The sequence below is a fragment of the Eucalyptus grandis genome, chromosome 3 (genome assembly GCF_016545825.1).
Source record: "Eucalyptus grandis isolate ANBG69807.140 chromosome 3, ASM1654582v1, whole genome shotgun sequence".
NCBI classification, from domain to species: domain Eukaryota; kingdom Viridiplantae; phylum Streptophyta; class Magnoliopsida; order Myrtales; family Myrtaceae; genus Eucalyptus; species Eucalyptus grandis.
The window spans coordinates 14,664,925-14,692,789 of NC_052614.1; the positions used below are offsets into that span (position 1 = coordinate 14,664,925).

A 27,865-nucleotide genomic window follows, 5' to 3' on the forward strand; every position below is an offset into this window, starting at 1 on the left:
GAGAGAGAAAGTATCTAAAGAGAGAAGCTCTAGAAAAAATGAGTTTTGTATTACTGAAATGTTGGACGGATCCAAATGAGGGGAGGGCACCTTCTTATACTTAAGGCCCTCTGATTACATCCGTTGATTGTCTTTTTATCTGGCAGATGAGATCGCACCGCCTTATCTACCGACACTAATGACAACTACCAACTATCGACATAAATAGCTAGAGACTTCTAGAACTTTGCGGCTCAACTACTGTATCACCTGCCTTTGGAAAGTTTCGGAAGGAGTCTTGTTGGGAATCCCAGCAATCACAGGAGGTCCTTCGCGACAAGGTATGGTCCTTTTGCACCAGAAACCTCTTGGCTGCGAGATTTCTCCTTATTTCAATCTTTAATTTAATCCATGCAGTGATTATCCCTATAAGCAATTGAAAAGGCCCATTCCTAATTGGTATCTTTACATAATTATCACCATGAAAAAGGTGCTTCTCCTTATGTATGACCACAAATGAAAAGTGGGTCTGCAAAATTCATCCGAATTTGAGTATCATCGAATGGTACTTTGAAAAAGAAGAGAATGTCTATAATTTTTTTTCTAATTTTTTTCTTTAAAAAAATAATTCTTTATGTTAAGTTATGAAAAAAAAATTAAAGTGCCTGTCAATACTTTTATATACAAAAATCGAAAGTTAAAGAGTCTAGACCACACCAAACATGGGAAAAGTATCAAAAAGTTTTTAAACCTATTACATTAGTACAAATTCAGTTCTAAACCTTTCAATTGAATCATTTTAGTCATAAACCTTTAGATGATTTATCAATGTGATTCATCTTGCCAAAATCTAACAGTGTTATCGCCATCCTACGTAGTACGACAAATATTGCAATGGACAATTTTTTAAATTTATTTCTTTATTTTTTTTACAACTTTGTCTAGCGGGGGCATTAGGCCCTTGCCTAGATCTAAGCGAGGGCCACAACGACCTCGCTTGTGGACGGTCGACCCACAGTTGAGAAGAAAAAGGAAAGTCACGAAAGAAAAAAAAGAAAGAAGTAAAAGTAATGAAATTTTTTTAAAAAAATTTCTATAGTAGACGACTAATGTCAACGTTGACAATTTTCAACTAAAATTGACCGGATGGATCAAAAAGGTTTAGGACTAAATTGGTGCAAATGAGGAGATTAAGATTAAATTGGTACTAACATAGTTTGGCACTTTTTTGGTACTGTCCGAACCAAACATTTAATAATTTTTCTAAATTTAAATCTTATATACTCCGAAAGATATCTATGGTGGATCCTCATGAAAAATACTTTTCTTTAATGGGCGAGTCCTTGAAAGATCGGAAGCAAAGTGGGCAGCTTTTAAGACTCCCTCGAGCACTGGGGCTTTTGAAAAAGTAATAGTGCAAAGGAAGACCCACTTTATTGGCTTTTTTTAACGCAAAAAGTAGATGCATTGGACCGAGCCATTAGAAAGCGCTCGATTATGCTTTCTTTAAATGTCAAAAGGAACATGTAGAAACAGATATCCCGTGAAAGTTTCTACTCAAATGGATGTAGCTTTCCTTCTTTCCCTTCCCCCAGACCTAACTTTACAATTCATTATCTAATAATATTAATTTTGGCGAGAGTAATGCGCGAGTATAAACCCCATTAGATTAACTTATCATATTGCACGACAAACTTTAAACAAATATTTATAAAAGTGAGCTGTCCGAGCTTGTCGAAGTCACTTCATGATTTAATCTAATAGTCTTTTTATCTTCTCTGGGGCTACTCTCCCCTCTTATGCATTTGATTGGTAGGTTGTAGGCTATGAACTACCCTCAAATGCAAACTGTAGTCAAATTAATAGCTGATGAAGTCCATCTTTCGAACTCATCGGTCAGGAGTTGCTAAAATCAGCTCTACTGAAATTATAAGTCGATCTGATCTGTTGCTACTCCCAGGAGGAAGGAAATTTTTCCTTTGAATTGGGTATCTCAATCCACCTTTTTCTTTTCTTGTCATTGGTGTTGACTCCTGATGTAGAGTCGTTTCCACCTCAAGCGGAGTGCTATGTTTTCTTTGTAGGTGAAGCAATGAATGATGTTTTCCTCGCAAGAAAAAGGAGCTCATCATTCTCGAAATGGGTCGGAGAAAAATATGACCCTAGTTTTTCTTATTATTTTATGATTAATAATTTGAACAACCTCTTTTATTCTTTACATAAAAGTTACAAACTTTTGAATTCAATCCAACCTCATAAATTGAATCTACTTATATCAGGTAAGACTTATCTCATGAAGCAATAGACTCGAACCTAACGAGCCATACTAAATTATTGCAATTTCTCTCTTTATCTATAAATAGTGCCCTAACCACATCATGTCCGCTGCACAGCGTCACTCGTCCCTCTCCCTCCCTCTCCCTCCCTCTCTCTAGCTTCCTGTCCTTCTTGTTGTTCCTCTTCTCACAAAAGATGGTGATGCCAGATAAAGGCCTGTCGGCCCCCATGAACGCGAAGCTCACCGGCTCAGGCGCCGAGACGGTGGTTCTCGCTCATGGTTTCGGAGGAGACCAGACCGTGTGGGACAAGATCCTCCCTGTCTTGTCCCAGCATTTCAGGGTCCTTGTCTTTGACTGGGGATTCTCAGGAGCTGTCAAGGAGCAAGAAGGTCTGTTCGACCCTGTGAAGCACTCATCCTACGAAGGTTTCGCCTTTGATCTGATATCTCTCCTTGACGAGCTCGACCTCAAGTCCACAGCCTTCGTCGGCCACTCCATGTCCGGCATGATCGGTTGCATTGCCTCTGTGAAGAGGCCTGACCTCTTCAAGCACCTCATACTCCTTGGTGCTTCTCCTAGGCAAGTTACATATTTAATAATGTTGAATCTTAACTGATATATTGGAGCTAGCGGTTACTCTTGCTCAGCGTGCCTTAATAATGTTAAAAAGATCAAAACGACATCTTTAATATGCTAAAAATTTATGATATAAAAAGGACTTTCCCCTCCCCTTATAAATATATGTCTGTAATAGGCGTGTGGAGGAGGAAGCTTAATGGTTCCAAAGTCCTCTCTTATCACCATGACAAAGTTCTTGCATGGTTTTACCCACACAAAAAAATATGAATTAAGCAAAACATAATCTTAGTTAGAATCATAGGAGGGATGCTGCTATATAAATCTATGGTATCTCCATCATCATGTGTTTTTATGCATATTGCTTGCTAGATCCAAACATTTTTGTCGCCCTTCTTGATGATAAGGGAGTGTTAAATATAAAGCATGTGCGGTTCGATTTGCTACCGATCCCCATCACTTGGATTTGTTTCAAATGACATCCAACCTTTGTTCTTAAATAACATAAGGTGGTGTACTGTTGCCCTAACATCATCTCTCCGCTACAACAAAGAACGAAAAAGAGCTCGTTAATTAAGTACTTGTTGCGCCCCAGTGGCCATCCTTCCAACATGGAAGGGAGATGTGAGGGGTTCAAATCCCCATATTCTCATGAGAGGATGGGGTGGGGACGCGTAAGTTTCAGGAGTGGGTTTTGACTCCCACGCCCTGCAAGAGGTAGGGTAAAAGTTTGAGAGTGAGAGTAGAAAAAGTCCAAGAATGAGTGTAGAGTAGAAATAAAGTATGACTGAAAAAAAAATTAAGTACTTGTTGACTCATTATATGCTTCTCTAAGAACATTTATTGTTCGTGAAATTTGTGACCATAGGATTTGATGTATATCAAAACCGATTCCTCTTGTGAATATGGAGTCTAATTCTTCTCCTAATTTTTCTAAATCTCCGGGTAAACCCTTCATTGTGTTTCTTGATATTTTGTGAGACTTGGGCAAAGGGATTTTAAAAGTTTTGTTCCGATTTGATACTCGAATAATGTGTTGCCCGAATTATAGAGAAAATATCACTGTCAATTGCGAGATTAATGAGCTTGTATGATAACTAGTTCTGTTATAGATAAAACTTTATCATTTTAGTTCAGTTTGGTTCATGTCACATTATCAATCCTTTATCTTTCCTTACATCTGAAACACACCCTGAGCATTTATATTGCTCCTTGAATGGTGTGAGCTGACTCTCAACTAGACGGAAGTAGAAAGCTAACTACCAAACCGGCCTTTCGTACTTGATTTTCCCTATCGCAAGTATTCAATTTTCCTTTTTGTTGGCAAGTATTCAATTGATAAAGCTACTGCTTGGTGCATTTAATGTTGAGGACCCATCACGGGTAAGATGAGCAGACACGAAAGAATCCTTCCACGATTCTTGATTTTCCGTCGTATTTATCTATTTTAATCGTGTTTTTGTCCTCTTCACTTTGTAATTATCCGAAACAAATCGGAATAGGAAACAATAATACCACCTTCACTTCATCTTTTCTTTTTGCAGTTGGAGCTATCTGTATACTGTAGTTTTGACAGCTGCTAATGACACTAATCCCCTTTTACTTGGTCTACAATTTAAACTAAAAAAAGCCATTTGCACATTCTAACCCCACCATGTTGCGCTTGTTTCGTCCTCATCACCACGTTGAGGTGCATTTTCTTGCAGCGTTCTTACTTTCGCTACTATCTGTAGGTACTTAAACACGGACGGCTACGAGGGCGGGTTTGGGATTGAACAGATCGATCAAATCCTATCGAGCATAGAGTCCGACTACCACGGGTGGGCATCCAACTTTGCTTCTCTGGGGGTGGACCCGCACGACACTCTCTCGGTCGAGACGTTCACCGAGTGCTTGAGAAGGATGAGGCCTGAGGTCGCGCTTCCCTTAGCCAAGACAGTTTTCCTATGCGACCACAGAGAGGTCCTCGCGAGTGTGACGACCCCGTGCACTATAGTTCAGACCACGAACGACATCGTGGTACCGAACTCGGTCGCCCATTACATGCATGACAAGATCCAGGGGAAGACTACGGTCGAGATGATGGAAGCCGATGGCCATTTCCCTCAGCTCACGGCACATCAGCAGCTTCTCGATGTGCTGGGTAGGATCTTGGGGTTTGAGTGTGTTTAGCAGGTGATTATATACTCTAGAGTGGACTAGAATTACCCTCTTATTTCTAGACTTTTTCTCGGTATACAGTGATGTTATGGTAGTAGTGGATGTGAATGTGTGGATTGCATGTCGCTTGTCTCTATAGATTAGGTATTATGGTTGTATATTGATTGGCTCGCATTTAAATCGTTTGGGCTTGAGCTGTTTGACTGGATATCATTTGCATCGAGGAGAAACTTTTCGAAAAGGTACGGCGAAAAGGTAGTGTAAATGCTTTTCCCTGTTTCCCCCCACAGAGCCGCGGGACCCTTCTCACCTTAAAGTCCACGTTGTGTTGACAGTATCCGAAGAAAAGTTGCTCTAGAGACGTTTGACACACGGGACAAACGAAAGAGACGAAGGATGATGCTAAAGTGAGGAAAAACCGGAAGAATACCAATCGAGTCCTCCCTCGTGTTTTGCACTCTCTATTTCTAAGAATTCCACCTTTTTCGTATTTTCAAACAAAAGCTTCGCGAGGAAAAAACATTCATTTCGCTTCGGTTCATTTGTCGGTAGTGAGCGACGACTGACTATATATTTAGAATAGATGGATAATTACCCAGACAACGGTCATTTGGGTTGCATGACCCCAAACAATGGCTGCCTGGAATTGCAAGACCTCAGGTGGTGGCCGCCTGAGGTCTACGATCTTAGATGAGGGCCACTTGGGGTCGTGTAACCTCGACCATTGGTTGCCGACGCTAGATCTTATCACTCATGGCATAAAACCTTTGCGGAAAGGGTTTAATTTATTTTTAATGAAAAAGAGAAAAATTAAAGTGAAAGTCTTTGCAATTTATTTTTACCAAATACTATTTAGATCCAAAGTCACTTTGTAAATGAGCTTTTACCAAACGCAATTTACATTTCATCTAAAGGCTTTGGTTTTCAACATTTGTATTGCTCCCAAAACTCACTTTCAAAATTGAACCAAATTCACTCTTTGTTCTAATGTAACTTGGATGCTAGTTAGTATATATATATGTGTGTGTGTGTGTTACTAACAATCATTTTGTTATGTGTTAATAGATAGATGTAAAAAATGGCATAAATGAGAAAAGACGAACAAATATGTTCATCAAATGAAGAAAAGTGTTAAAAAGTCTTAAACCTTTTGTGTTTGTGCCAATTTAATCATAAACTTTTTTACTTTGTGCTAATTTAGTCATTTCCAGCTAATTTTGGTTGGATTCTGCTAAGTGAGTGTCAAGCGGTTGACGTGATACGATCAATACTAACGTGGACAAATTTTAATACCATTTTAATATTTTTGATTTTTTTTATTTTCTTTTTTCTTTTTTCCTTCTCCTCCTCCTTTCTCTAGTCGATTGCCGGACCTCAATGATCGGCCAGAGACGATGGCTAGTGAAGGTTGGCCTCACATTATGGCGACAAGGCTTGCCTTTGTGGCTTGGGCGGTCTTGAGCTGGCCTCACTAGAGGTTGGATGAGACCTTACTAGATCTAGCGAGGTCGAGCATCGCCCATGTTCGGCGAGGGCAAGCCTCGTTAGAGGCCGATGAGGTTGAGGCGAGCCTTGCTGGCCGTCGCCTCTAGTCGGTCACCAAGGTATGGTGACCGGGCTGGAGGAAGGAGGGGGAGAAAAAAAAAAAAAAAAAGAAAATCTAAAATATTAAAATATTATTAAAAGTTATTATGTTATCACCGAATTGTGTCATGTCAACTAGCTAGCGTCCAATAAGCAAAATTTAGTCAAATTAGTTGGAAAGAATTGAATTGGCATCAAGTAAAATGGTTTATGAATAAATTGACAAAAAAAAAAAATTTAAAACTTTTTTGACACTTTTCCCGTATATAAATCCTTGCAAATTCCTCCAAATCACTCCATATTTGAAGAGATCCAGATGGATATAGCACGTACATAAAATTGACTAGACCAATCTCTCTTAATCCCTCCTAATCCTTTCCTCCGTCTCTTTACCTCCAACCAAATACAAATTATGCTTTTCGATTCGTTCCCTTCCCTCCTAATCCTTTGCCAGCATACAGGTTACAGAAGTTGTGATTGAAACAGAGGGAGAATTTGAGGCTGGGAAATGTGATGATATTGATATCATTGGCTGGCCAAACAGATAGTTCTGCATCCCATACTTATGGCAGAAAAAAATGTTCAGCTCGGCCTTCACTAAATGGGCAAGGCTCAGTGAACGTGAACTACAGAAAAAGATAGTGTTGAAGTGTCTATGTATAAAACTTTCTTGATGTTAGGGGCGCGAAAGGTCATCGCAAATTGCAACGACGATGGTGGCAAAGGACGGCAATGGCGATGAGGTCCGTGCTTCATGGCATATCCCTAAGGAAAATTTCATCTTGGTAACTCTTGATGTAGAGCCCCTGGATGTTTGGAACTTTCCGTTTCAGCAACATTGGCAACCATTAATCTTAAATGGAATAGTGGGCCTTGGGAGGCCCAATGCCTTGTTTCCAAAATGTGGGCTCGATTGATGTGTTCCCTTAGGCCCGTTGGGTACTTTTGACTAGGGAAAAAATCACAAAAACAAGCATGCGCAAGTTTATTCTTATCCAAAGCATAAAGTAAACAAAAAATATTAAGAAAATCAGGCAACGTTATATCCAAAGTTGTTTCTTTCGGTCAGTATGATATATGCATTGACATAAATGCAAAATTAGGTTATGATATAATTACATCTCCAACGAAAATGCAGGAGAAACCAAAAGCCCAACACTTCATAGCCCAAACCCATATGAAGTAATTGCTTTATCTTAATTTAGGTGTCATTTGGATGCATTTAATCTTTATTTTCATTTAACCACTGGGATTCGCTCAGTGGCCCTTCCAATATGGAAGGGAGGCGAGGCTCAAATCCCCACATTCTTAAGGGGGATGGGGTGGGGACGCGTGAGTTTGAAGTGGGTTTTACTCCCACGCCCTAAAGAGAGCAGACAAAAATCGAGTGAATATAGAGTAGGAATAGAGTGTGACTGACAAAAAAAAAAATCTTTATTTTCATTTGACCAAAAAAATCTTTATTTTTGTTCATAAATAATAAAATTATTTAAACTTGTTTTAAGATTATTTGAACCCCTTCATCGAAATCAATCCCGAGTTAGTTCTAATAATAGATTTTTAATTTAAATCAATTTTCGTTAAATGACAGTTGATTTATCTTCATTGCACTTTGATCCCACTCTACCGTGGCACATAATTTCAAATAAAAAAAATAAGGATAATCAGTTTTAAGGTGGGTCAATTCCTACTTTGAAATCTAGAATTAGATTGGACAATGTCAATTCTTGAATTATGGAATTGGGAATTGACCAACCAATCCAATTTGATTCCAAGATTGTCCTAAAACATATAATTTCTTCTTCTTCTTTTGTTTCTATTCTCCGTGGAAGTGGGAGTTTCCCAACTTTAAAAAATAATTTACTATTAAAGATTAATTTAATGATAAAAAAATATGAAAAGTGAGAAATTTTGGTTAGTATGTTAGTTTGATCCGCGTGACTAGATTGTTTGGTTCCTTATGTTAAACTTGGAATCACTCAAAATCTGGCCGGCTCAATCCAATTTTCAAGTTGGATGCACACCTCTAATTTCAAAGAAATTATTAGGTTACCTAATAATCACTTTTCCTACTTGAAAGAGGAGGTGAAGAGTTCGATTTTTCATATTTTCAAAAGTTAGTTTGGGATGCGTGAGTGAAGAAGTAGAATTTCCCAACCTGTGCAAGATACATAGCACATATGATAGCTTGTAAAAAAAAAAAAAAAAAAAGAAGGTAAATAATAGGTTTAAAAAAAAAAAAAACTGGTAATGGATGATGCCAGACAAAAAAAAAAAAAATCGCATTTAAGGGCAATTTTGTCCAACTATGGAAAATTCTCTCACTTCCCTTTTTAACGACGCTCTGTGCTTCCACTGGACGGCGGAGACGACGGCGGCGATGATGATAAAACCACCATCGAGCTCACTCAGACCAGCATGACAAGCCTGATCGGAGCTTCTCGATTGCTCAGTAACCATCCGATCAGTCGCCTTCGCAGCCTCGGCAGTTCCTTCAGGTTCGCTCTCCCGGAGGCCGCCGTCCCTCGCCGGAGCCTCGCGATCATGGCGTCCGCCGTCGAAGAGTTCGTCAAGTCCTCCGTCCACCCCAACGGCGTCGCCGTCATCACGCTCGACCGCCCCAAGGCCCTCAACGCCATGAACCTCGGTCGGTCGGTCCGCTCGATTTTAAGCTGCGCGCTCTTGATTGGCGATCGCGATTGAGTTAGGAATTTCAGAGTCTGCGGGGTTTGATTTTCCGTCGTCGATTCGAGGAGATGATGCTGTTTGTGCGATGGTTTAGTGTTGTTTTTTTCTTTTTTTGGCATGTCTAATTCGATCCTGGGCGCAGACATGGACGTGAAGTTCAAGAGCTTCCTGGACGAGTGGGAATCGGACCCCAAGGTGAAGTGCGTCCTCGTGGAAGGCAGTTCGGCTCGCGCCTTCTCGGCAGGTAAATTGGGAGGAGACCTGGAGCTTTCTTTCCTTGGGGGAATGTGAATCGAATGTCGTGATTTCTTGATGCAGGAATGGATATCAAGAGCGTTGTCGCCGAGATTCGAAAGGATAAGAATACCCCTCTCGTGCCGAAGGTGCTCATTTTATATTTTTCGCTTGATTTCCTTGTTCGGGATAGACAAGTTATTGCTTCTGCGTGTTATGTGATGTGTCTGCAGAGTTCTGCTGGTATCTGCTGAGGATGTACATATAGTAGGCGGTGGAGGTGTTTTGGAATTTGCTTATGCATAATGGAAACTGGAGTAGAGACTAAAGAGTCACACTCTTATATTATGTTTACTCCATAACTTCTTAAACATTGCTGCCTACTTGTTTCACCATCCTCTTGTTTAAGTCGCGAATCACTATCATATGGAGCCTGAGGCTCCTTAAGTAGGAAACATGGCTAATTCACTCTCAAAGGGATGCTCCTCGATGATGTCGATGATGGATGAATCCCTAGAATTGTGACGATGTCAATGATGAATCCCTTAATTTGTTCTTCTTATGCGAAATTAGCATTAGACGCCCTTCTGTTCTTGTTTACCTTTATTAGGAATATGAGAGACTTATGTGAGGATGAGCTGTGAACTTTGTTGTAATTATCATTGCATATGGGATTGGCGGATAAATTAGATGCTGCTCCTATCGATGAATTTTTTTTTATTTTTTGGTGAATAGATGAATATTCCTCCATGAAGCTTAAATCTTTGCCATCTGTATGGAAGTTATGACTTTTCTCGACTGTTGCACTTCAAGTTGATATGCCCCTATCTGCTGCACATTTGTATAGGTATTTTCTGCTGAGTATTCTTTGATATGCAAAATATCAGAGTACAAAAAGCCGTATGTATCATTGATGGATGGCATTACAATGGGCTTTGGTATTGGCCTATCTGGTCATGGTCATTTCCGTGTAATTACAGAGGTATGGATGATCAACTTTCAGTTGGTTCCAATGTACTCTAGGTTAACATACTGTTTCTGTTCCATTAAATTCCCCTTCATCATGACCAATGCAGAGGACACTTCTTGCTATGCCAGAAAATGGAATTGGTCTTTTCCCTGATGTTGGGTTTGCATATATAGCAGCACAGAGTCCAGGAGATGGATCAGTTGGTATGTAATTTATCAAATTGAGAAGTGTGTCTCTTATCTAGCTAAATTGTATCTGATTTACCTCACGGGTTCTTATGACAGAGGAGTATCTATATATCTTGTGACTATTGCATTTAGGACTTCAACAAATCCTAGATGGACTGTGTAGACATGTTGAAGCTCAAATAGATTTATTAATGGTTTGTCTTTGCATTACTGAAGAATGTTGTCTCCACAATACATGGAAACTCTTTCCTTAAATGGAAATAGATCATTTCACCTTAACTCTTTCCTGAAATGGAAATAGATCATTTCACGTTACTTTTGCCTTCTTATGTTTATTTCCACGAATACTTCAGAGCTATTTCTGATATCCAAAACCTCTCGATCATATTTTATTACTTTATAATTCAGATAATTTTCCGGCTTGACACCATGTGTACATGTAATGCTTTTTTTGTTTTTTTTTGTTTTGGAGGAAGTGAGCATATAATTCAGATCATTTCACCTTAACTCTTTCCTGAAATGGAAATAGATCATTTCACGTTACTTTTGCCTTTTATGTTTATTTTTTTTTTCTGATATCCAAAACCTCTCGATCATATTTTATTACTTTATAATTCAGATAATTTTCCGACACCATGGACATGTAATGCTTTTTTTGTTTTTTTTTTGTTTTGGAGGAAGTGAGCATATTTGTTTGGTTAAGAACTAAGTCTCGTTTTCGTCTAGTTCTACTGTGGAACATTTGTTAAAAAATAAATAAAAAATGAAGCTCTTCGTTTCGTGCATAGATCTTGTCTGATAGGTACTGTCTGTGTCATTTAAGGTTCATCTGGATGATTTGCAAATCCCTACTTGTGTTGCTTCCTTTTGGAGTCTGGAAGGTGACATAATCCTGTATGTGTCTCTGAAAGCAACCTCATAGTCAGCTTGTTGGCATATGGATAAGTGTACTATAGTAATCAAAGCTGTCACCTGTCATTAATTTTTTCCTTCTACTTCTGAAGTGGTTAACCTGTCCTCCATTTTCAGGCGCCTATCTAGGATTGACAGGAAAAAGGATCTCGACACCCTCTGACGCACTATATGTGGGTCTTGGAACGCATTATGTGCCATCTAGCAACTTGGGTTCCTTAAAAGAGGCTCTTTTGGCTGCTACATTGTATGGCCCTAAAACAATACTAGGCACATAATGCGTTTTTTGTTTTTCTATCTCATATCTGGTACTGTTTTCTACAATTCTGTCCTTGCAAAGAAGTTTCGGTAGACTCACTGATATATGCAGTATAAATGTGCATTTCGGATGATTGTTGTATCACACATCGCAATGTTCAAATTGAGAGATTTTTCTTTTAAAATCTAAGATCGAGATGGAGCCAGTGTTTTTGTTAAATATGTTAGCATGATGCTAAGAAGAAGAACCTTATATTTATCTGCATTGCAGCTCGGAAGATCCCTTCAAGGACATTGGAGCACTAATGGCAAGATTCAGTGGTGAATCTGAATCAGAGGCCCAGTTAAAAGTGCTCTTACCTCACATTGTCGCGTGCTTTGGTGCAAATAAATCAGTTGTGGAGATAATTGCAGAGCTGAGAAAGCATCAGCAGAGCTCTGATGCCAAAGGTAATTAGGGTTCTACTGATGATTAAATGAAATAAATTTGTTTCCTTAGTTCACTTTATGTGCTGAAAACTTATAAATTTTTCCAATACTATCATAGTAATGCTGAAGTTGGTTGCTCGCTTGGTCTGTGTATTGTCTTGTTGGATTCTCTTTATCTTGGCAGTGGTTGAGTGGGCCACTGATGCTCTTCAAGGTCTTGGGAAAGGTGCTCCATTCTCTCTTTGCTCGACACAGAAGCATTTCTCAAAAGTTACATCAGCCTTGAGAAACAATGATGCTGAATTGTCAAGAGTAAGTTCTGAATTGGATGCTGGAATCTCTCTCTCTTTCTCTTCCTTTCCTAGTTGAGGAGTCAATTGTCAAGTGTGCAGTTGGTATGTCTTATATCATATTTTATACTAACATCATTGTTTTGTCATGCTTAGCTGAGTGGTGTAATGAGAACTGAATATCGGCTAGCAGTACGGTCTTCTCTGCGAAATGATTTTGCTGAAGGTGTCCGTGCAGTACTGGTGGATAAGGATCAGGTTCTAATTACTGTTTAAACCCTCTCATTAATCAGCTCTGGCATCTTTTAATTATTCTACATCTAGTCTTAGTTTGTTTCGCGGATGAATGATTTAGACAACATTTAAAAAAAAAAAAATTGCTTGTATCCCTTGAGATAATTAATTAATGAAAATAGTTTTCATCATCGACCATTTTTCATATCTAAATATATTAGTAGATAATGAAAATATTTTTTGTTCATTCATTTTGACTTTTAAGAAAATGCTCTACAAATTATTCATTTTCAGTGAAACAACCATGCCCCAAGTGTCTTATGACTATGTTGGCAAGTATCATGCAGTTGCATTCAAACTATTGCGGTATACTATGTAGGGGTGTGCATGGTCTAGGTGGGCGGTTTCCGATTTGGCAAGTATCATGCAGTTGCATTCAAACTATTGCAGTATACCATGTAGGGTGTGCATGGTTTGGGTGGGCAATTCCCGACCTAGAATAAAACCGCCCGCTAAGAACCGGTTCCGAAAAATTGGAACCGGATCCACCCGTTTGTTGCATGGATCCATCTGGGAACTGGACCGCCGGTCCGGTCCGGTTCCTAGGTGGATCCATGGAACCGATCTTGACGCGAAATAATTTTGGTTTTCAACATAGAATGACTACGTGATATCAAAGCAAGCCAAAGAAAGAAAAATCAAATTTAAGTACGTGGAACAAAGATTCATTTGTTGCAATTATAAATGCAACCAATGAAGGAATGAATGTACGTAAGTTGATATAGAGGCAAAGAGAGTAGTAAGTGTTCAAGGAAAAATGGGTCTCTCTTAACGCTATGAACTGGACATATCCCTCATCAAGTTCGGCAAAATATCACAAGTCGCACAGACAAATCAAAGGAGGTGAAATGAGGCACTATCCGAACACAGGAAAACAAAAGAAGTGCAACTAAACAAGACTTTATTGAATATATCACATTCATTATATTAATAAATAACTAAACAACCAAAAAGCATAAGAATTCCCCAATATTCAGCTTTGTATTCATCCTGTAGCAGAAACAATTGCTACAAAACAATTGCTTTGTATTCAGTTTTAGTAATTTTTTTTTTAATATTAAAAGGGAATCGGTTTGGTCCGGGTGGGCGGATCCGTCCATGGAACCGGGAACCGGACCGATTCCCTCAAGAACCGCTGGTTCCGGGCGGTTCCGGTCCAGTTCCGAGCAATCCAGGCGGTTCTCGGGTATTTTGCACACCCCTAATACCATGGTCTGGCATATCAGCGTAGCATCCTCACTGGCTATTTCCATCTTTTAGAAGAAATATGAATATATGTCAGTAAAACAGCTGTATTATTGCAATACAATGTAGGTAGTCTTCCATAAAACTTCTTCAACAAACCCCCCCCCCCACAAAAAGAAAAAAAAAAAAATTACACACATCAACAGCATATGATACATCAACAATATTCACGACTTCTTTGATCGTGGTTCACTTTTAAATCTATTACTGTCTCACATGTACATTCACGTTTGAGCATCAAGGAATATGAAGATATTGTTTGAAAGTTCATGTGCTTGGTTTCATATTCATGGAAATTGTTTGTATGTCTGTTTTCTTTGTAAATTGAGCAGCGTCCTTTTTCTCTGTCAGATGCTACTAGAGCTGTGTAATGATATTGTCTTGACAATTTGTTAGTCATGGCATGATTCACAAAACTTCTGTTGGTATGAATTTTATGTGGCCATGCTCAAACTCCCGCGAATGCTTATGCAGAATCCAAAATGGCAACCAGCAACGGTGGAGGAAGTCGAACAGAGTGAGGTGGAAGCTCTCTTTGTGCCACTGGCTCCAGAAGATGAGTTAAAAGTATGAAGTTCGCGCATAAGTGCATATCCACGCCTGGCCTTCTATGTTTGGTGGATGCTCATGGTTTGTAATCCTGCTCTGCGGCATAGTAGTTAACACTGGTTTCGCTTGAGCGACAATCTATAAATTTGGTATCCTGGCAATGTAATAATTTCAGACATGCCATCGGTTGCTTTGTATATGCCATTAGCCATTGTGCCTCGTGCATTTCATAGTAGATGCAATTTCAATCCAATGTGCATGACGGATGAAGAAGAAGAGTATTTCAGAAGCTGCCATTGTCTCTGAGCTTGCAGATGCTCTCGAGCTTCGCAGTTGAACAGACGCATCTAGTCAGTTTTGCTTCGCGATACATCAAAGACCATAATATACATGTCAGTATATCGAACTGTGGCTTGATGTAACTCAAGTTCAGCAAATTTGAGTATAGATTAAGTATGTGCTAGAGGAAAAGTTGGTATATATGCTTCTTTTTTCATACTACCATTGCGAAAAGATCAGAAGCATAATCAATAATTTGGGTAGGACTTTGCGATTCCGGTTTCTGATTTTGGCTTTATAATATCTTTTGCCACTTCAACTTTACATCCGATAATCACTGGATTTGCTCGAGTGGCCACCCTTCTAACATGGAAGGGGGAGGTGAAGGGTTCAAATTCTCACATTTTCAAGGGGATGAGGTGGGATTTGCTCCAGGTGAATGATTCAAATTCTCACATTTTCAAGGGGATGAGGTGGGGACGAGTAAGTTTTAGGAGTGGGTTTCGATTTTCACGCTCCGCAAGAGATATGGCAAAAGTCGAGTAAGTGTAGAATAGTCATAAAATAGAGGATCAAAAAAAAAAAAAAAAAAATTTATATCCGGTTGAAACACCATTTAAATTGAGTATATTAATTGTTATTTTTTTTCTTTTGAAGAAAAGTGACCATGTTAATCTCTTGATAAGTACCTCTAGTTTACAATGTACGCATAATGAGTTGGAGCAACTCTTGGAAATCATCTAATTTCAAACATCCAATTTCTTTCAAGATGAAGGAGAAGAAAAGAACATGGAGAGGTATGTTTTTGTCGGTTACTTAGATTCAGTTCAATTGATTCCCCCTTCCTCCATAAAATGAAGAGACGCGCTTGCTTTAGGCCACTTTTACGATTCAAAATTGTTATAGAAATGAAGATTAATAAGATTCTATCTCTTTTTACCAAAAAAAATAAAATAAGATTCTATCTCTTTCATGAAAATTAAATGATTTGAAAAATATTTGTTCAAATATTTTTATCAAAATATCATTTGCATCTTTTACAAAAATAAAAGAACGAAAAAAAAGAAAAAGAAAAATAATAAGGATATCATGAATGTCATAATGCAGTGCCGATTTCTTTTAATGCTGGGAAGAGTCTATTGAGGGGAGAGAGAATTAGACGAGAAGAAGACAAGCCAAAGAATAGAGAAAAGGAAAATAGAAAATGATAAGAACATCATAAGTATTATAATTATTATATAACTTGAGTGTCCTGATCTTTTTTTTTTTTTTTTTAATATTTCCTTAAGTGCCATACATTTCACTTTATCAGTTGAGCTAGTAACTTGTTAATACTATTTATTTAAGTGTCAGAAATTTATCGCGACATATATTTTGTTGTGAACGTTTTTAAATTTTGTGACAATCAAAACCAAGAAATTACATCATTCAAATAAGTTATGACACTGAAGTTTGATTGAAAAAAAAAAGTTACATATGTTTTGGGAGAGCGTATGTACCATTCATTATTCAATGCTCCAATTTCAACCGTTGAGCTGAACTGAGGGGAAAGAAGATGACCCTTTCTTCTTCCCCGCTAAAACCTGCGGAAAAACCCTAGCGAAATTCGCCAGCACTTCCCTCCTCATCTACGCACGCCATTTCCCCCCCTCTCCCCTCGCGCTCCTCCTCTTCCCGATTTCATCTCTTCGAACCCTTCGCCGACGTCGCCGCGGCGGCCGCGAGAACTGCCGCGAATTCCTCCGCCGTAGGAGTTCAATCGAGAGGATCGAAACCCAATTCGGACGCTCCCCGCGAATCGCTCGGTTATTTCCGCCGGCGGAGATGTTCGACGAGAGCCAGTTCGACGTCCACCTGAAGCTGTGGGCGCTCCGCATCCCCCGCGAGCTCTGCAAAGTCGCCACCCGGGCGTTGAACGGGTACGTCCAAAGATCGTAGCTTTAGCCCTTCTTTCCTTTTTGAGAGATTGGAGTGGGTTTTGCATTGTGTTCTGTGCACGAATTTGACGCCTTTTTTCGGTTTGTTTGTTCTTTGGGACGTTGGCAGCTACTTGCTGGACAAGGCTCGGATAAAGCCCATCACGGAAGACCCGACGTGCGAGAGGAATCGCCTGATGATATTGTCTGAGAAGGTCCAGCATTCTGGTGAGAATCCAATCCCTCGTCCCATGTGTAAAGGTTCCGCCTTTGTAAAATGTCGTTAGGATTTTCACGATCGTGCCTGGTGGAAGTGCATTGTCATTGATTTGTATTTAGTCCAGCGCCCATAAATTGTGTGTTTTGTCCAACATGTCGCCTGGCACTTGGTGGACTTGGTTTCTACGGTAGGTGTTACCTTCTTTGTCGCCCTGCTTCGGTCTACGTCATAGTATTCTTGCGGAGTATATTGAAGAGATGTAGCTTTCAAGATATATATTTTTGGGAAAACAAGTGAGATGACTTTGGTGTTTCTGTGTTTTGTCTTGTGGTTTGTGGACTTCAAAAAGGCGAGCATGATGTTTCTATGCCACCGGATATATATATGCAGTCCCTGTAAAGTGCATTATGAAAATGCCGGAACATTTGGGATACATGCTTGTTTGTGTGGGACTGTCTAGAGCCTTAGGAGGGAAGCTATTTGTTGTTATGACTTGTTGTTCAAACAATGATATTGATTTACTCTGTCAAAATGATATGTTTTTATGTCGTAATTGGGTGAATAATGCTTGCATTGTCGTTTTCCTTTTCCTCTTTTTCGGTGGGACAGATTTGTCAGATATTCCAGAACAAGTTCTCGATGAAATGAAGAAACTGTGCGAGATTGAAGTTGTCCCTTATTCACTGACACTTGGTTATTCCTACTGGGGTGCAGGTCAGATCCAGGTTCATTGGACATATATTGCAGACTACATAAACTTATATGTTCTGTTAGACTGAGAAGTCACTACATTCTTAAAAGTGACGACTCTGCTTTACTTGCAATGGATATGTGCCATGAATTGTTCAGAAAGTTCATATCAGGCTTCTGTAGATGATGAGTTTTTAATGCAGCGAGGTTTTTAATCAGTTTTATGTGCCAGTGGATCTTTCAAGTTCATATTCTTTTCAAATTACTGTGCTTTCATTTGTCCCCTTTACAGTTATTTCGATTTTCCTTTTTTTTTTTTAATTATTTTTTGGGGACATGCCTTGTAGATGACATTTGGGTTTGCTTTGAGCTGCAATTACTTATTAACTTTTGGTTGACCTTGACTGCAGATCATTTATTGAAGCAGATTCTCCCACCCGGGGTTGAGGTACCTACATCTTTCGAAACGATAGTTATGTACAAAACCTCTATAATTTATTTCTGGATAAGCTTCCTCATGGGCAATTTGTATTCCAAACCAGGTGATCTTCTGGAAGTAACGGTGTCTTCTGATTTGTGCAGGTCATATTGCACACTTGAATATACATGACGAACTGCTTCCCTACAAGGATGTTATTGCTAAAGTCATCTATGACGTACGTATTACTAACTCTCATGCTTAATGAATGTTGTGTTTCTTTGGTCGGTTATTTTGTCTGTGCCATTGTCCACAGCACACTAGTAAAATTTTCTTGCATATTTTTTCTCCTGTACTCTTTTGTCTTCATTCTGAACTCAGCATCCTAAACAAGTGCAACACCAAGCCACAAAATGTGGGCTGGTGGTTCACAATCAGCAATGTGTTGTGCTCTCTTCTGAATGTTGAGTATCATTTAGAGCATCACTGTGGTAGTTCTGCTTATTTCCTGTTTTTAGGATGTTTTAAGTACACAAGTGTGTGCTGCCTGAGGCCTTGAGCATTCAGAGAGATGCGCCATAAAGTATGCAGCATCAATAATCTGTAGACATGACTGTGTCTTACATGAGCAGAAAAATTATCCACGAATCCAGACGATTGTTAATAAAGTTGGAACAATCACAAATGAGTTTCGTGTGCCGAAATTTGAAGTCTTGGCTGGAAAAAGTGATATGGTGACAGAGGTGAAGCAGTATGGGGCAACATTCAAGCTTGATTACAGTCTGGTGTATTGGAATTCAAGACTGGAGCATGAACATATAAGACTTGTATCTAATTTCCGTCCAGGGGAAACCATATGTGACATGTTTGCTGGCATTGGTCCTTTTGCAATCCCAGCTGCTCAAAAGGGGTGCATGGTGTATGCAAATGACCTAAACCCAGATAGTGTTAAATATTTGAAGATCAATGCACAGTTGAACAAAGTGGATGACCTTGTTCATGCTTTCAACTTGGATGCAAGGAAATTCATTTCTCAAATGATGTCTTTGCCTGAATCCAAAACTAGTATGGAATCTGATGTTCTTACTGAAGAGTGTGAGATCAATAGGGAATTGTCAGAGCAGAGAACAGAGCCAGATGGGACCACAGGTATGGTTTTGCTGCAATTTGATTGCTGTCATTTTGCAATTTGATGGGTTTCAGTGTTATTCTCCAATGTATGACATGCAATTAACATGGATGTAGTACCCGATGACAATGCAAGCAATGGTGATGGTCCGAAAGGTTTATGTGCTGGTGCAGTTGCAGCTGCTCCTGCAGCCAAAAGACCCTTAGATACTTCTAAAGAAGGTAACACAAGCATCACTGTCAATTTTTCTTACCATTTAATAGGTTAACTGCTTTTCATGTGTGTGTTAGTTTGTTTAAGATTTTGTGCATGGTGGTGCATTTACTGATTCTTGCATCGTTTAATCAAGATTCAAGATAATTCATTTTCTCTGCATATTTCTGTGGCAGGTTCCAATGCCAAAGATTGTAGTGTACTTGTATCTAGTAAAAGAAAAGGAAATAACAACAAGCGAATCAGGGCCAGTGAGTTATCCTATTCTAAGACATGGGAGCACATTGATCATGTGGTCATGAACCTTCCTGCATCTGCTCTCACATTTTTGGGTCTCTCTCTCTCTCTCTCTCTCGCGTGTGATTTGGCACAGCATGAAATTTTGTTGACATCTGCTGTCTCAATATGTCTTCTCCAATGGGCAAAAAACCATGTTGGGTTCGTTTCAATTCCTTAAATCTGTGTTGAAGAGACCAGACGAGATAGAAAGAGTGGTCAGTATAGCATTCTTTGTGGGAGAAATTTTTTATTTCAATAGCCTCCTCAAATATTTCAAAATATCTTTACATTGCATAGTTGCATAATGCATCGAGTTGCTACCTTAATGGCTGATTGTGATGATACTTTAAAACTTAAATCCCTGTTTTGTTATTTAATGCAGCAATTTAAGCATTATTGATAATTCTGATTTGCACTTTTCTGATAAAAAAGAAATCCAAGATGTCGGGTAGTGTATGTTTACTTAGGCTGATGCACTTCTTCTCCAAGGCCTCTTCGCTTTTCTCTCCTAAACTTTTTGCATCATCTTTCAACTTCATAGAATACTTCTAAATATATATTTAAAGCTGCGTCGAAGATCCAGAGAGGCAATTTTGTCTCTAATTCTTTTTTGCCTCAGATATACTTAGGGGGCTTATACACAGGAAATATTGGAAGGGACTTTCTCCTTGGATCCACTGCTATTGTTTCATGAAGGCCAGTGAAACCGAAGAATCCATTCTGGCTGTAAGTTCTGTTCTACAGGAACGTAAATATATGTCCACCTGTTAATGTTATTGTCTTTTGCAAGTCTAAACACGTACATGTGCAATCTTCAAGTTGATTTGACTTTGTTTGGGTGGCAATTACCAATATACTTCCTAACTTCCAGTTGGTTTTTATGTTTTCTCATGGATTTTACATTGATTCTCTAAGCTCTCATAAAGTAAATGCACTTCTCATAATCATTATTAATGTGGACTGAATATTTATAAGTCAAAACAAATGGAGCTTCGGTGCTTCATTGCAATTGTTGGTTGTTGCATTTCTCACGTGGGTACTGCAATGAAATTTACCAGGGCAAAATAATTTAGAGTGAACTCAAAAATTTTCTTGGAGATTTCAGGAACCTTGTCCTTATCTTAGTTTTCCTGTTGTGCTTATTGTCTCTGTCTTCTGGGATTACTTAAAGAACCGAAATCTGAAGATTATAGATAGCTTAGGGGAGATGGATTTGTCTGGGAAATATTGTACCAGACATCCACATCATTGCTACTATAAGGCCAAAAGAGGGTCGTCAGTGCATTTTTATTCAATTTCCTCAATTTTTAGTTCTGCTGTTGACTTTTGAAGTTTTGCCATGGAGAATGTAATCTTAAATGTACCACCCCATGACAAACTGTTGCAACTATGAGGATTCAATGATTGCAGGTGTGTTAGGTCTGACTTTTTTTTTTTGGGTCAGAATGTTTGGTTCAGCTTTGGGATCTTTTAACTTCTCGTTTGTCTATAATGGGATAAGCCTGCAATCAGCATCATTTTCCATCTTTAACCTTTTTGTTTGCTATCAACATGAAGAGTTTCACAAGAGAGTATTCTAGACTGCATAGCCGCACTTTCCTTGGATGTTTTATCATTCATCGTCCTGTGAACACACTTCCGATTCCAACAGGTAGCAGAACAAGCCCTCAATGCCTCTATTAGCGAGCCGATGTTCCACAGGGTTAGGGATGTGGCTCCGAATAAGGTACGCTCTCTGGCAAGCACTCCGAGCGTTTCAACTATGTTCTGTGTTAAAGGATGCCCTCATGGGCCTTCCTGTTGAGTGTTTGAGCATGGTCGGTTTTGCAGGCAATGTACTGCCTGAGTTTCAGGCTGCCCGAAGCATGCTTTAAGGAAGATTCGGATAACTCTACTCACCCTGCTGAAGGGAAGACATAAGCGCGGTAGGAACAATTACGCGGAGGGCTAAACACGGCCTCTCACCTAACGATTAAGAAGGTGGTTTTTTTCTAACTCGATCGAAACTAGAGAAGAAACAAGGAGGAAACTTATCGTCGACGGGTTACAGTTCTTTTATCGAATCGAGTCCGGTGTCCATGCAAATGCTGCTTATGGTTCGGGAAAAGCGAGCTGATGGATGTTTAAGGTTCATCTTCTGTTACAAGAGATCACAGTCTAAAGGTTACGAAATATGATATTGGATTTTTTTTTTTTTTTAAATTTTTTGGACAGTTTGTTTCTTAGAATTTCCAGCTTTGGGCTGGTAACCAATGCTTGTAGTCTGTTTTGTAAAAGCCTGGTCGGCGTTTCTAATTACTTTTTAGTTTCAAATTTCGATATTCGGGCGGCGGCTTTGGTTTAAATAGATATAACGCAAATAATTTTATATTTGATCGATTACTGCACAAAAGTAAAGAAAATTATAAGAGAAAATTGAGTTGAATTAAATGAGATCAGTAAAAATTCCTAAAACTTGGGAGCTTGAATATCGACACTTAAAAATCACCAATAATAACGTTTTAGCATAATGACATGAATGATTTTTAAAATTTGATTTGATATATAATATGGTCTTTGAACTTTTAATTTTTTCATACACATTCAATTTTAATTTTGAATTATTTAAAAATATTCAATCCTATCTTTTTATTAATTCAAATTTAGCGTGTCGGCTTCAGTTTAAAAGAATATACAGCAAAACATGTTATATTTGATCGATTACTGCGCAAAAGTTAAGAAAATTATAAGAGAGAAAATTGAGTCGAAATAAAGTAAGATCGGGATATAAATTCCCAAAAACTGGGGTTTTAAATACACCGACATTCAAAATCATTAAAAAGAAAATTCTTTTTTAGTCCTTCTTTCTCTTCTGCCTTTCATGGGAGAAGAAGTCAGTGACCTTTTCCAGAAGTGGAAAGACCCAACTGGGCCCCACTCCCAGATCGGATCTCCCCGTTCCTCTCCAACCCCGTAACGCCCCTCGCCTCGACAACGGGATCCGCTTACTTGCCGTTGCCGCTATCCCGTTCCATCTCCTTTCCCCCACGACCTTTCTCTTACTTAAAATTATTAATTTTTTTTAAAGAAAAAAGAAAAAAGAAAAAATGATGATCGCGGCATTTTGAATTTGAATCTCGTAACGGACAAATTCAGCCCCCCAACTCTTTCTCTCATCTTCTTCTTCTTCACGGAAGCAGACAATCCTCCGCACACGACAGCACCGAAGCAGAAGCGCAGAGCAACCGAAGGAGGAAATCATGGCGACGCTCACGCAGGGGATCCTGCTGAAGCTGCTGCAGTCGATGAACTCGAGCAACGCCCGCGTGGCCGGGGAGCACCGGTCGGCCCTCCTCCAGGTCATCGGCATCGTGCCGGCCCTCTCCGGCCCCGACGACCTGTGGCCCAACCGGGGGTTCCTCCTCCACCTCTCCGACTCCCTCCACTCCACCTACGTCTCCCTCTCCGACCGCGACGCCGACCTCATCCTCTCCAACCGCCTCCAGCTCGGCCACTTCGTCCACCTCGACCGCCTCCTCCTCGCCCCCGACTCCCCGTCCCCGCGCCGCCGGCCTCCGCCCCCCCCCCCGGCCGCCACCCCTTCCTCGGCTCCCCCGACCCCCTCGTCGCCCGCCTCTCCCCCTCCCGCCGCGACTTCGTCATCCAGCCCGCCTCCGACCCCGACCCCTCCGCCCCCGGCGCCGCCGACGACCCCATCGCCGCCTACCTCTCCCGCGGCCGCCCCGAGGATGATGGCGGCGTGTTGGCGAGGGCGGAGAGCGACAGGGAGGAGCCGAAGGCGGAGAGGCCTAGGTCGAGGCAGCCCCTCGCGCCCAGGGACAACTTGCCTAACTTGAACTCCGATGCGGAGGCGAGGGTTTCTGCTCAGAAGCCCTCGAGATTCTCGTCCCCCGCGACGGCGAAGAGGTCGGGGTCGGTCGGGAAGAAAATTGCCCCCGTTGCGGAGAGAGATCCGTCGCCTGCTGGAAAGGGGAAGCGGTCGTCGTCCCCGGCGCCCTCCAAGTGCGTCGTGCCGAGCTTGGCCGCTGCCAAGGAAGAGAACAGGCGGAACTCGAAGGAACCGGCGATTATAGTGCCGTCGAGGTACCGGCAACCGTCGCCGAACGCTCGGAGGCAGGCGTCTCCAAGCGCCAGGAGGGCTTCCATTTCGCCGGGGAGGAGATTGTCGGGTGGTGTGAAGATGTCGCCAATGGTGATGGACTCGGCGAGCAAGAAGAAGATGGTGACACTCGCTGCTGGGATTTCGAAGGTCTCGGAGGCGTTGGTGGGTTCGGGGAAGGCGGGCCGGAAGAACTGGGACGAGCAGCCTGCATCAGCATCAGCAGCACCAGCAACGGAGCAGAAAGAGAAGGCTCCTGGAAAGAACAAACCTGATCTGCAGGCGATTTTGCGGACTCAGGTATCGATCTTTTCCTGTCGCATCAACGAATTAACTAAAGGCGTGACTCGGTTATAATGATTACCTTAGATCCAGAACAGAGCGGACGTTTGCTAAAGGTCTGGTTTTTATCATCATGCTATGAAAATTTGGGTGCTTGTTTGTTCATTTGATTCACATTTTGCTGCTGCCATTTCTTTGGAAGAGGTGCACATCTGTAGATTGACCTGTGTTTCTGTTAGTTCTCGATGAGAGGAAGAAGCAATGGACAAATTGTGCTTGATTGAATAAGAAAAAAAAAGTTGAATAAGAAAAAAAAAGGAAAGAATATAACCCTGTCACATTACTGACTTGTGTACTATGCAATGAACTTGAGATTTGTTTGTAGTGCTCTATTTGGTGTGAGGCTGTGGAGATGAATTCCACAATGGTTTCACTCACTGGAAATGGTTTTGGTAAATAAGACAATCAGCCATTTGATAATGCTCACGTCTCGTAGCAATCTCAGATTTCTAAAACCTCAAATGACAGCTTTCCATTTCAAAATGTGGTTCTTTGAAGCTCTCCACAAATGGGTTCTTACTTCAAAGTAAAATTGTCTTTTTTCTCAGGCTGCTATATCCAGACGTCTTAGTGATGTGACCAGTGGAAAGTCGAACGGTGATGATCTGTCAAGCGATGAGAAGGCAAAATCTGGAACACCAGAACGGACCACTTCAGCTCCTGGAATTACCATTCATGATAAGAAATGGACTGATGGCAGTGTTTCTCTCGACTCGGTCTCCAAAGAACTTAATAGGCTTGGCAAGGTATGAGCTTCAATGAAGAATGATCTCGCTCTTTATTTTGGCGGAAAATTTAGTTCTTTTAATTCATCATCCATCAGTCATCCTAATTTATGTTCATTAAACAGAGAATTGCTGAAAGTGGTCAAATTGTTTCCAAGTCATCCTAATTTATGTTGACTAAATAATGCAGGAGGCTATGCAGAGGAAACTTATTGCCTCTATTGCAGCTGCTCAAGCATTGGAGGAGGCCAATGCTACGGAGTCACTAGTGAGGAATTTGAGGTACTAACTTGATGCCAGTTCTGATTTTCAAATAGGAGCCAATAAACATACAGAAGCACAGCATGCATGCGGCATAAATGAGAGCTTAAATGTTGTGCTATGTGATTTGTTGAGCCAAGCCAGTAAACATGTCTGAATGTATCATTAGCAGTTTTGTGCTTCTGAACTTTTAGTCGTATCATTGAAAACTTATAGTTGTATAGTTCGATATGGCACTGTCTGAGCAAAATTGCACTTTATCATTTGTTTCAGCATGTTTTCAGAACTGTGTTCCACATCCAAGGCTGGGAATCCTTTGCCCTCCATTGACCGGTTCTTCTCCATTTATGATGAGGTCGTGAGATCGACTGGTGTTGTTAAATCTCTCTCTAACAGCCGTGCCTGTGCTGACGATAGTATCATCCCCACAGAACAATCGAAATTCTCGATTTGGGTGGAGGCAGCTTTGGCCACTGATCTTGAGGTTGTCAATTTCTTAACAAATCAAGATAGTGAACCAGCATCAGCTCTTCAGAAAACATTGCTCAAACGGCATTCTGTGAAGGCAAATGGCAAGAACCAAATGAAAGTGGCTTCTCCGTCACGTTCCGACACTGCCTGCGTGTGGACTAGGGGTCACGGAATGAAAGAAACTGTGGACTTTGCAATGAAGTTGCAGTCTGAGATGCAAATGTGGTTCGTCAGTTTCATTGAGGATTCCTTGGTTGCAGGCTTTCGGGTGTTCGGACAATGTGGTGGCGGGAAAGTACTAAATCTCGACTGCGGCTCTGTTACAGCTGTCTTGTCACACTTGAAGCGTGTGAATGATTGGTTGGATCGCGCGGTGCCTAAAAGCGATGAGTTCCTTATGGAAAAGATCGAGCAACTGAAGCGGAAGATCTATGGTTTCGTCATTCAGCACGTTGGTACGACCTTTGACAACTCCACGTCGGCTGCCGCATCTTGAATTTCTGGTTCACCCGATTAATATCTGTCAAGTATATTACATCTGTTCTTTCATCCTGTTCAGCATTTTTATTTTGACCTCATGATCTTCTTGCAACTAGCAAGCTTGGATCATGCGCAGCACATAAGGCATGCATTTTCTTAACCCGATTAATATTTATCAAGTACAACCTATTTCACTGTCTTGTGTAGCAGCATCTTTCATCGTCTTCTCAGCATTTGGTGACTGATCGATTATGTTACGATCCTGCCTCGCGAGCTAAAATTAATCATGTCATCTCGATTTTTAGTTTCTGAGTATTGTGCCTAGATTATTCATTTTCAAATCGAAAGAGCCTAACGAAAAGTGCTTGAGATGATTACTGGAGGAATCCTAACCGTGGGTCATGCCGTCGGTACAACCTGAAACGATCACACATCTGTGAGTAACTAGACAAGAATCAAGAAACTGTACCAGTGGCTAAATTAGCTAATGGGTTTAAAACAATGGCCTAATTAGATCGAATCACCACCGGATGAGCGACAAAACTAATCAAAAGGGGTGTGAGAGGATGACCATCGTAGCCACCTCGCTTCCACAGAACGTTCGGTCTGCAGGTCTGCTGAGTCTGGCCCGGCACCATCTCTACCGGAGTGCAGACTAACCTACAGAGCGGTTTGTTTGATGGGTGAGGTCGTCATCAAGACCCTACCAAAGTGCCCTTCGGGACCCCTTTCAATATGTTTTGGCTTGGTTGATACCCGACATCTTTTCGCTAGCACTATAGATAGATAGGAGCTTACTGATGCCATGTCAAAGTTGCAGTTCCAAGAGAAGACATTTTTGTGTAATTCCTTATTATTATACAGGAAATACACGCAAACTTTCTCTAGGAGAAGAAGAATACAAATTCAACAACGCGAATCTTAGTAACTTTTTCCTGATAACCTGCCACTCCAAACATCCGGTGGGCTTCATGTTTAAAACTTTTTTGGAAAACCAAACTTTCCAAATCGTACTTTACTTTTTTGTCTTTTTATTTTGTTTTTTCCTTTTTTTTTCTTCTTCCCTCCGCCGGCCATGGTGGAGCTTTATTACACAAATGACGATAACACGCGTCACGATTCGAAAAAAACGCAAAGGGCGGCCCGCCGGCGCGGCGAGGACGGCCCGCCGCGACGGCGAGGGATTTGAAAATGTTAGTATGGCTAGAAATGATTAGCATAGCATGCGAAACTTTTCTCCAAACATCTCTTGAAATGAATAGCCCAAAATGCCCTGTTGTGTCACTATCGACCTTTGGGGTAAATGTGTCACGGTACCTAATTGTCGGAGCTAAAAATCTTTTTATTTTTTTTTTTCTTTTCTTCTTTTTTTTCTTTCTTTTTTTCTTTTGGCCACCATTCGACAAGCACATAATCGTCCCGTTTCCATTCCCAATCATTGGGCAGAGGCGTAAAAAAAGGAAAAATAAATAAAAAATAAGAAATAAAATAGAAAAATAAAATAAAAATATTAAAAAATTAAAAGAAATAAAAAATTATATAAATTTTACTTTTCTATTCTTTTTATATTTTTGGAACTCAAAAAAAAAAAAAAAACATTTTTTTCAATTTCTCTTATTACAAATCGTTATAAAAAAAAATTTAGGGAAAAATGTGTTTAAAATGACATATCTTTTCTCCAAACATCTCTTGAAATGAATAGCCCGTG

The 27,865-nt window shown here is 40.4% G+C and overlaps 4 protein-coding genes across 4 annotated transcripts; all 4 read left to right on the plus strand.

The window, feature by feature from the left end:
* The first annotated feature begins 2,345 nt into the window (after positions 1-2,345).
* LOC104436624 (strigolactone esterase D14) lies at positions 2,346-5,202 on the plus strand. Its single transcript, XM_010049457.3, has 2 exons — positions 2,346-2,837; positions 4,568-5,202. Exons 1-2 carry the CDS (start codon positions 2,452-2,454, stop codon positions 5,004-5,006), a joined length of 825 nt encoding a protein of 274 aa, XP_010047759.2. The 5' UTR covers positions 2,346-2,451; the 3' UTR covers positions 5,007-5,202.
* A 3,688-nt stretch (positions 5,203-8,890) lies between these two features.
* On the plus strand, positions 8,891-14,888 carry LOC104436625 (3-hydroxyisobutyryl-CoA hydrolase-like protein 3, mitochondrial). Its single transcript, XM_010049458.3, has 10 exons — positions 8,891-9,225; positions 9,409-9,510; positions 9,585-9,649; positions 10,348-10,482; positions 10,577-10,673; positions 11,688-11,817; positions 12,100-12,278; positions 12,442-12,569; positions 12,704-12,805; positions 14,561-14,888. Exons 1-10 carry the CDS (start codon positions 8,997-8,999, stop codon positions 14,657-14,659), a joined length of 1,266 nt encoding a protein of 421 aa, XP_010047760.2. The 5' UTR covers positions 8,891-8,996; the 3' UTR covers positions 14,660-14,888.
* A 1,550-nt stretch (positions 14,889-16,438) lies between these two features.
* Positions 16,439-22,107, plus strand: LOC104436627 (tRNA (guanine(37)-N1)-methyltransferase 2). The gene is made up of 11 exons (XM_010049459.3): positions 16,439-16,833; positions 16,961-17,058; positions 17,660-17,764; positions 18,151-18,213; positions 18,323-18,396; positions 18,791-19,307; positions 19,404-19,508; positions 19,677-19,832; positions 20,399-20,505; positions 21,431-21,505; positions 21,610-22,107. Exons 1-11 carry the CDS (start codon positions 16,739-16,741, stop codon positions 21,697-21,699), a joined length of 1,485 nt encoding a protein of 494 aa, XP_010047761.2. The 5' UTR covers positions 16,439-16,738; the 3' UTR covers positions 21,700-22,107.
* An 829-nt stretch (positions 22,108-22,936) lies between these two features.
* LOC104436628 lies at positions 22,937-26,414 on the plus strand. The gene is given in 6 exon segments (XM_010049460.3): positions 22,937-23,303; positions 23,305-23,337; positions 23,339-24,178; positions 24,769-24,966; positions 25,136-25,227; positions 25,480-26,414. Coding segments are annotated over 6 exon segments (2,142 nt in total). The 5' UTR covers positions 22,937-23,018; the 3' UTR covers positions 26,174-26,414.
* The last annotated feature ends 1,451 nt before the right edge of the window (positions 26,415-27,865 follow it).

What these genes read in the sequence shown, in the direction of transcription:
- LOC104436624 (XM_010049457.3), top strand. Translation starts at nt 2,452, where the DNA reads ATGGTGATGCCAGATAAAGGCCTGTCGGCCCCCATGAACGCGAAGCTC. An exon ending in CTCCTTGGTGCTTCTCCTAG is followed by an intron (nt 2,838 to 4,567) that starts GCAAGTTACATA and finishes TACTATCTGTAG; the next exon opens with GTACTTAAACACGGACGGCT.
- LOC104436625 (XM_010049458.3), top strand. Translation starts at nt 8,997, where the DNA reads ATGACAAGCCTGATCGGAGCTTCTCGATTGCTCAGTAACCATCCGATC. An exon ending in ATTTCCGTGTAATTACAGAG is followed by an intron (nt 10,483 to 10,576) that starts GTATGGATGATC and finishes TGACCAATGCAG; the next exon opens with AGGACACTTCTTGCTATGCC. An exon ending in GCAGAGCTCTGATGCCAAAG is followed by an intron (nt 12,279 to 12,441) that starts GTAATTAGGGTT and finishes TTATCTTGGCAG; the next exon opens with TGGTTGAGTGGGCCACTGAT.
- LOC104436627 (XM_010049459.3), top strand. Translation starts at nt 16,739, where the DNA reads ATGTTCGACGAGAGCCAGTTCGACGTCCACCTGAAGCTGTGGGCGCTC. An exon ending in TGAGAAGGTCCAGCATTCTG is followed by an intron (nt 17,059 to 17,659) that starts GTGAGAATCCAA and finishes TCGGTGGGACAG; the next exon opens with ATTTGTCAGATATTCCAGAA. An exon ending in CCGAAGAATCCATTCTGGCT is followed by an intron (nt 20,506 to 21,430) that starts GTAAGTTCTGTT and finishes CGATTCCAACAG; the next exon opens with GTAGCAGAACAAGCCCTCAA.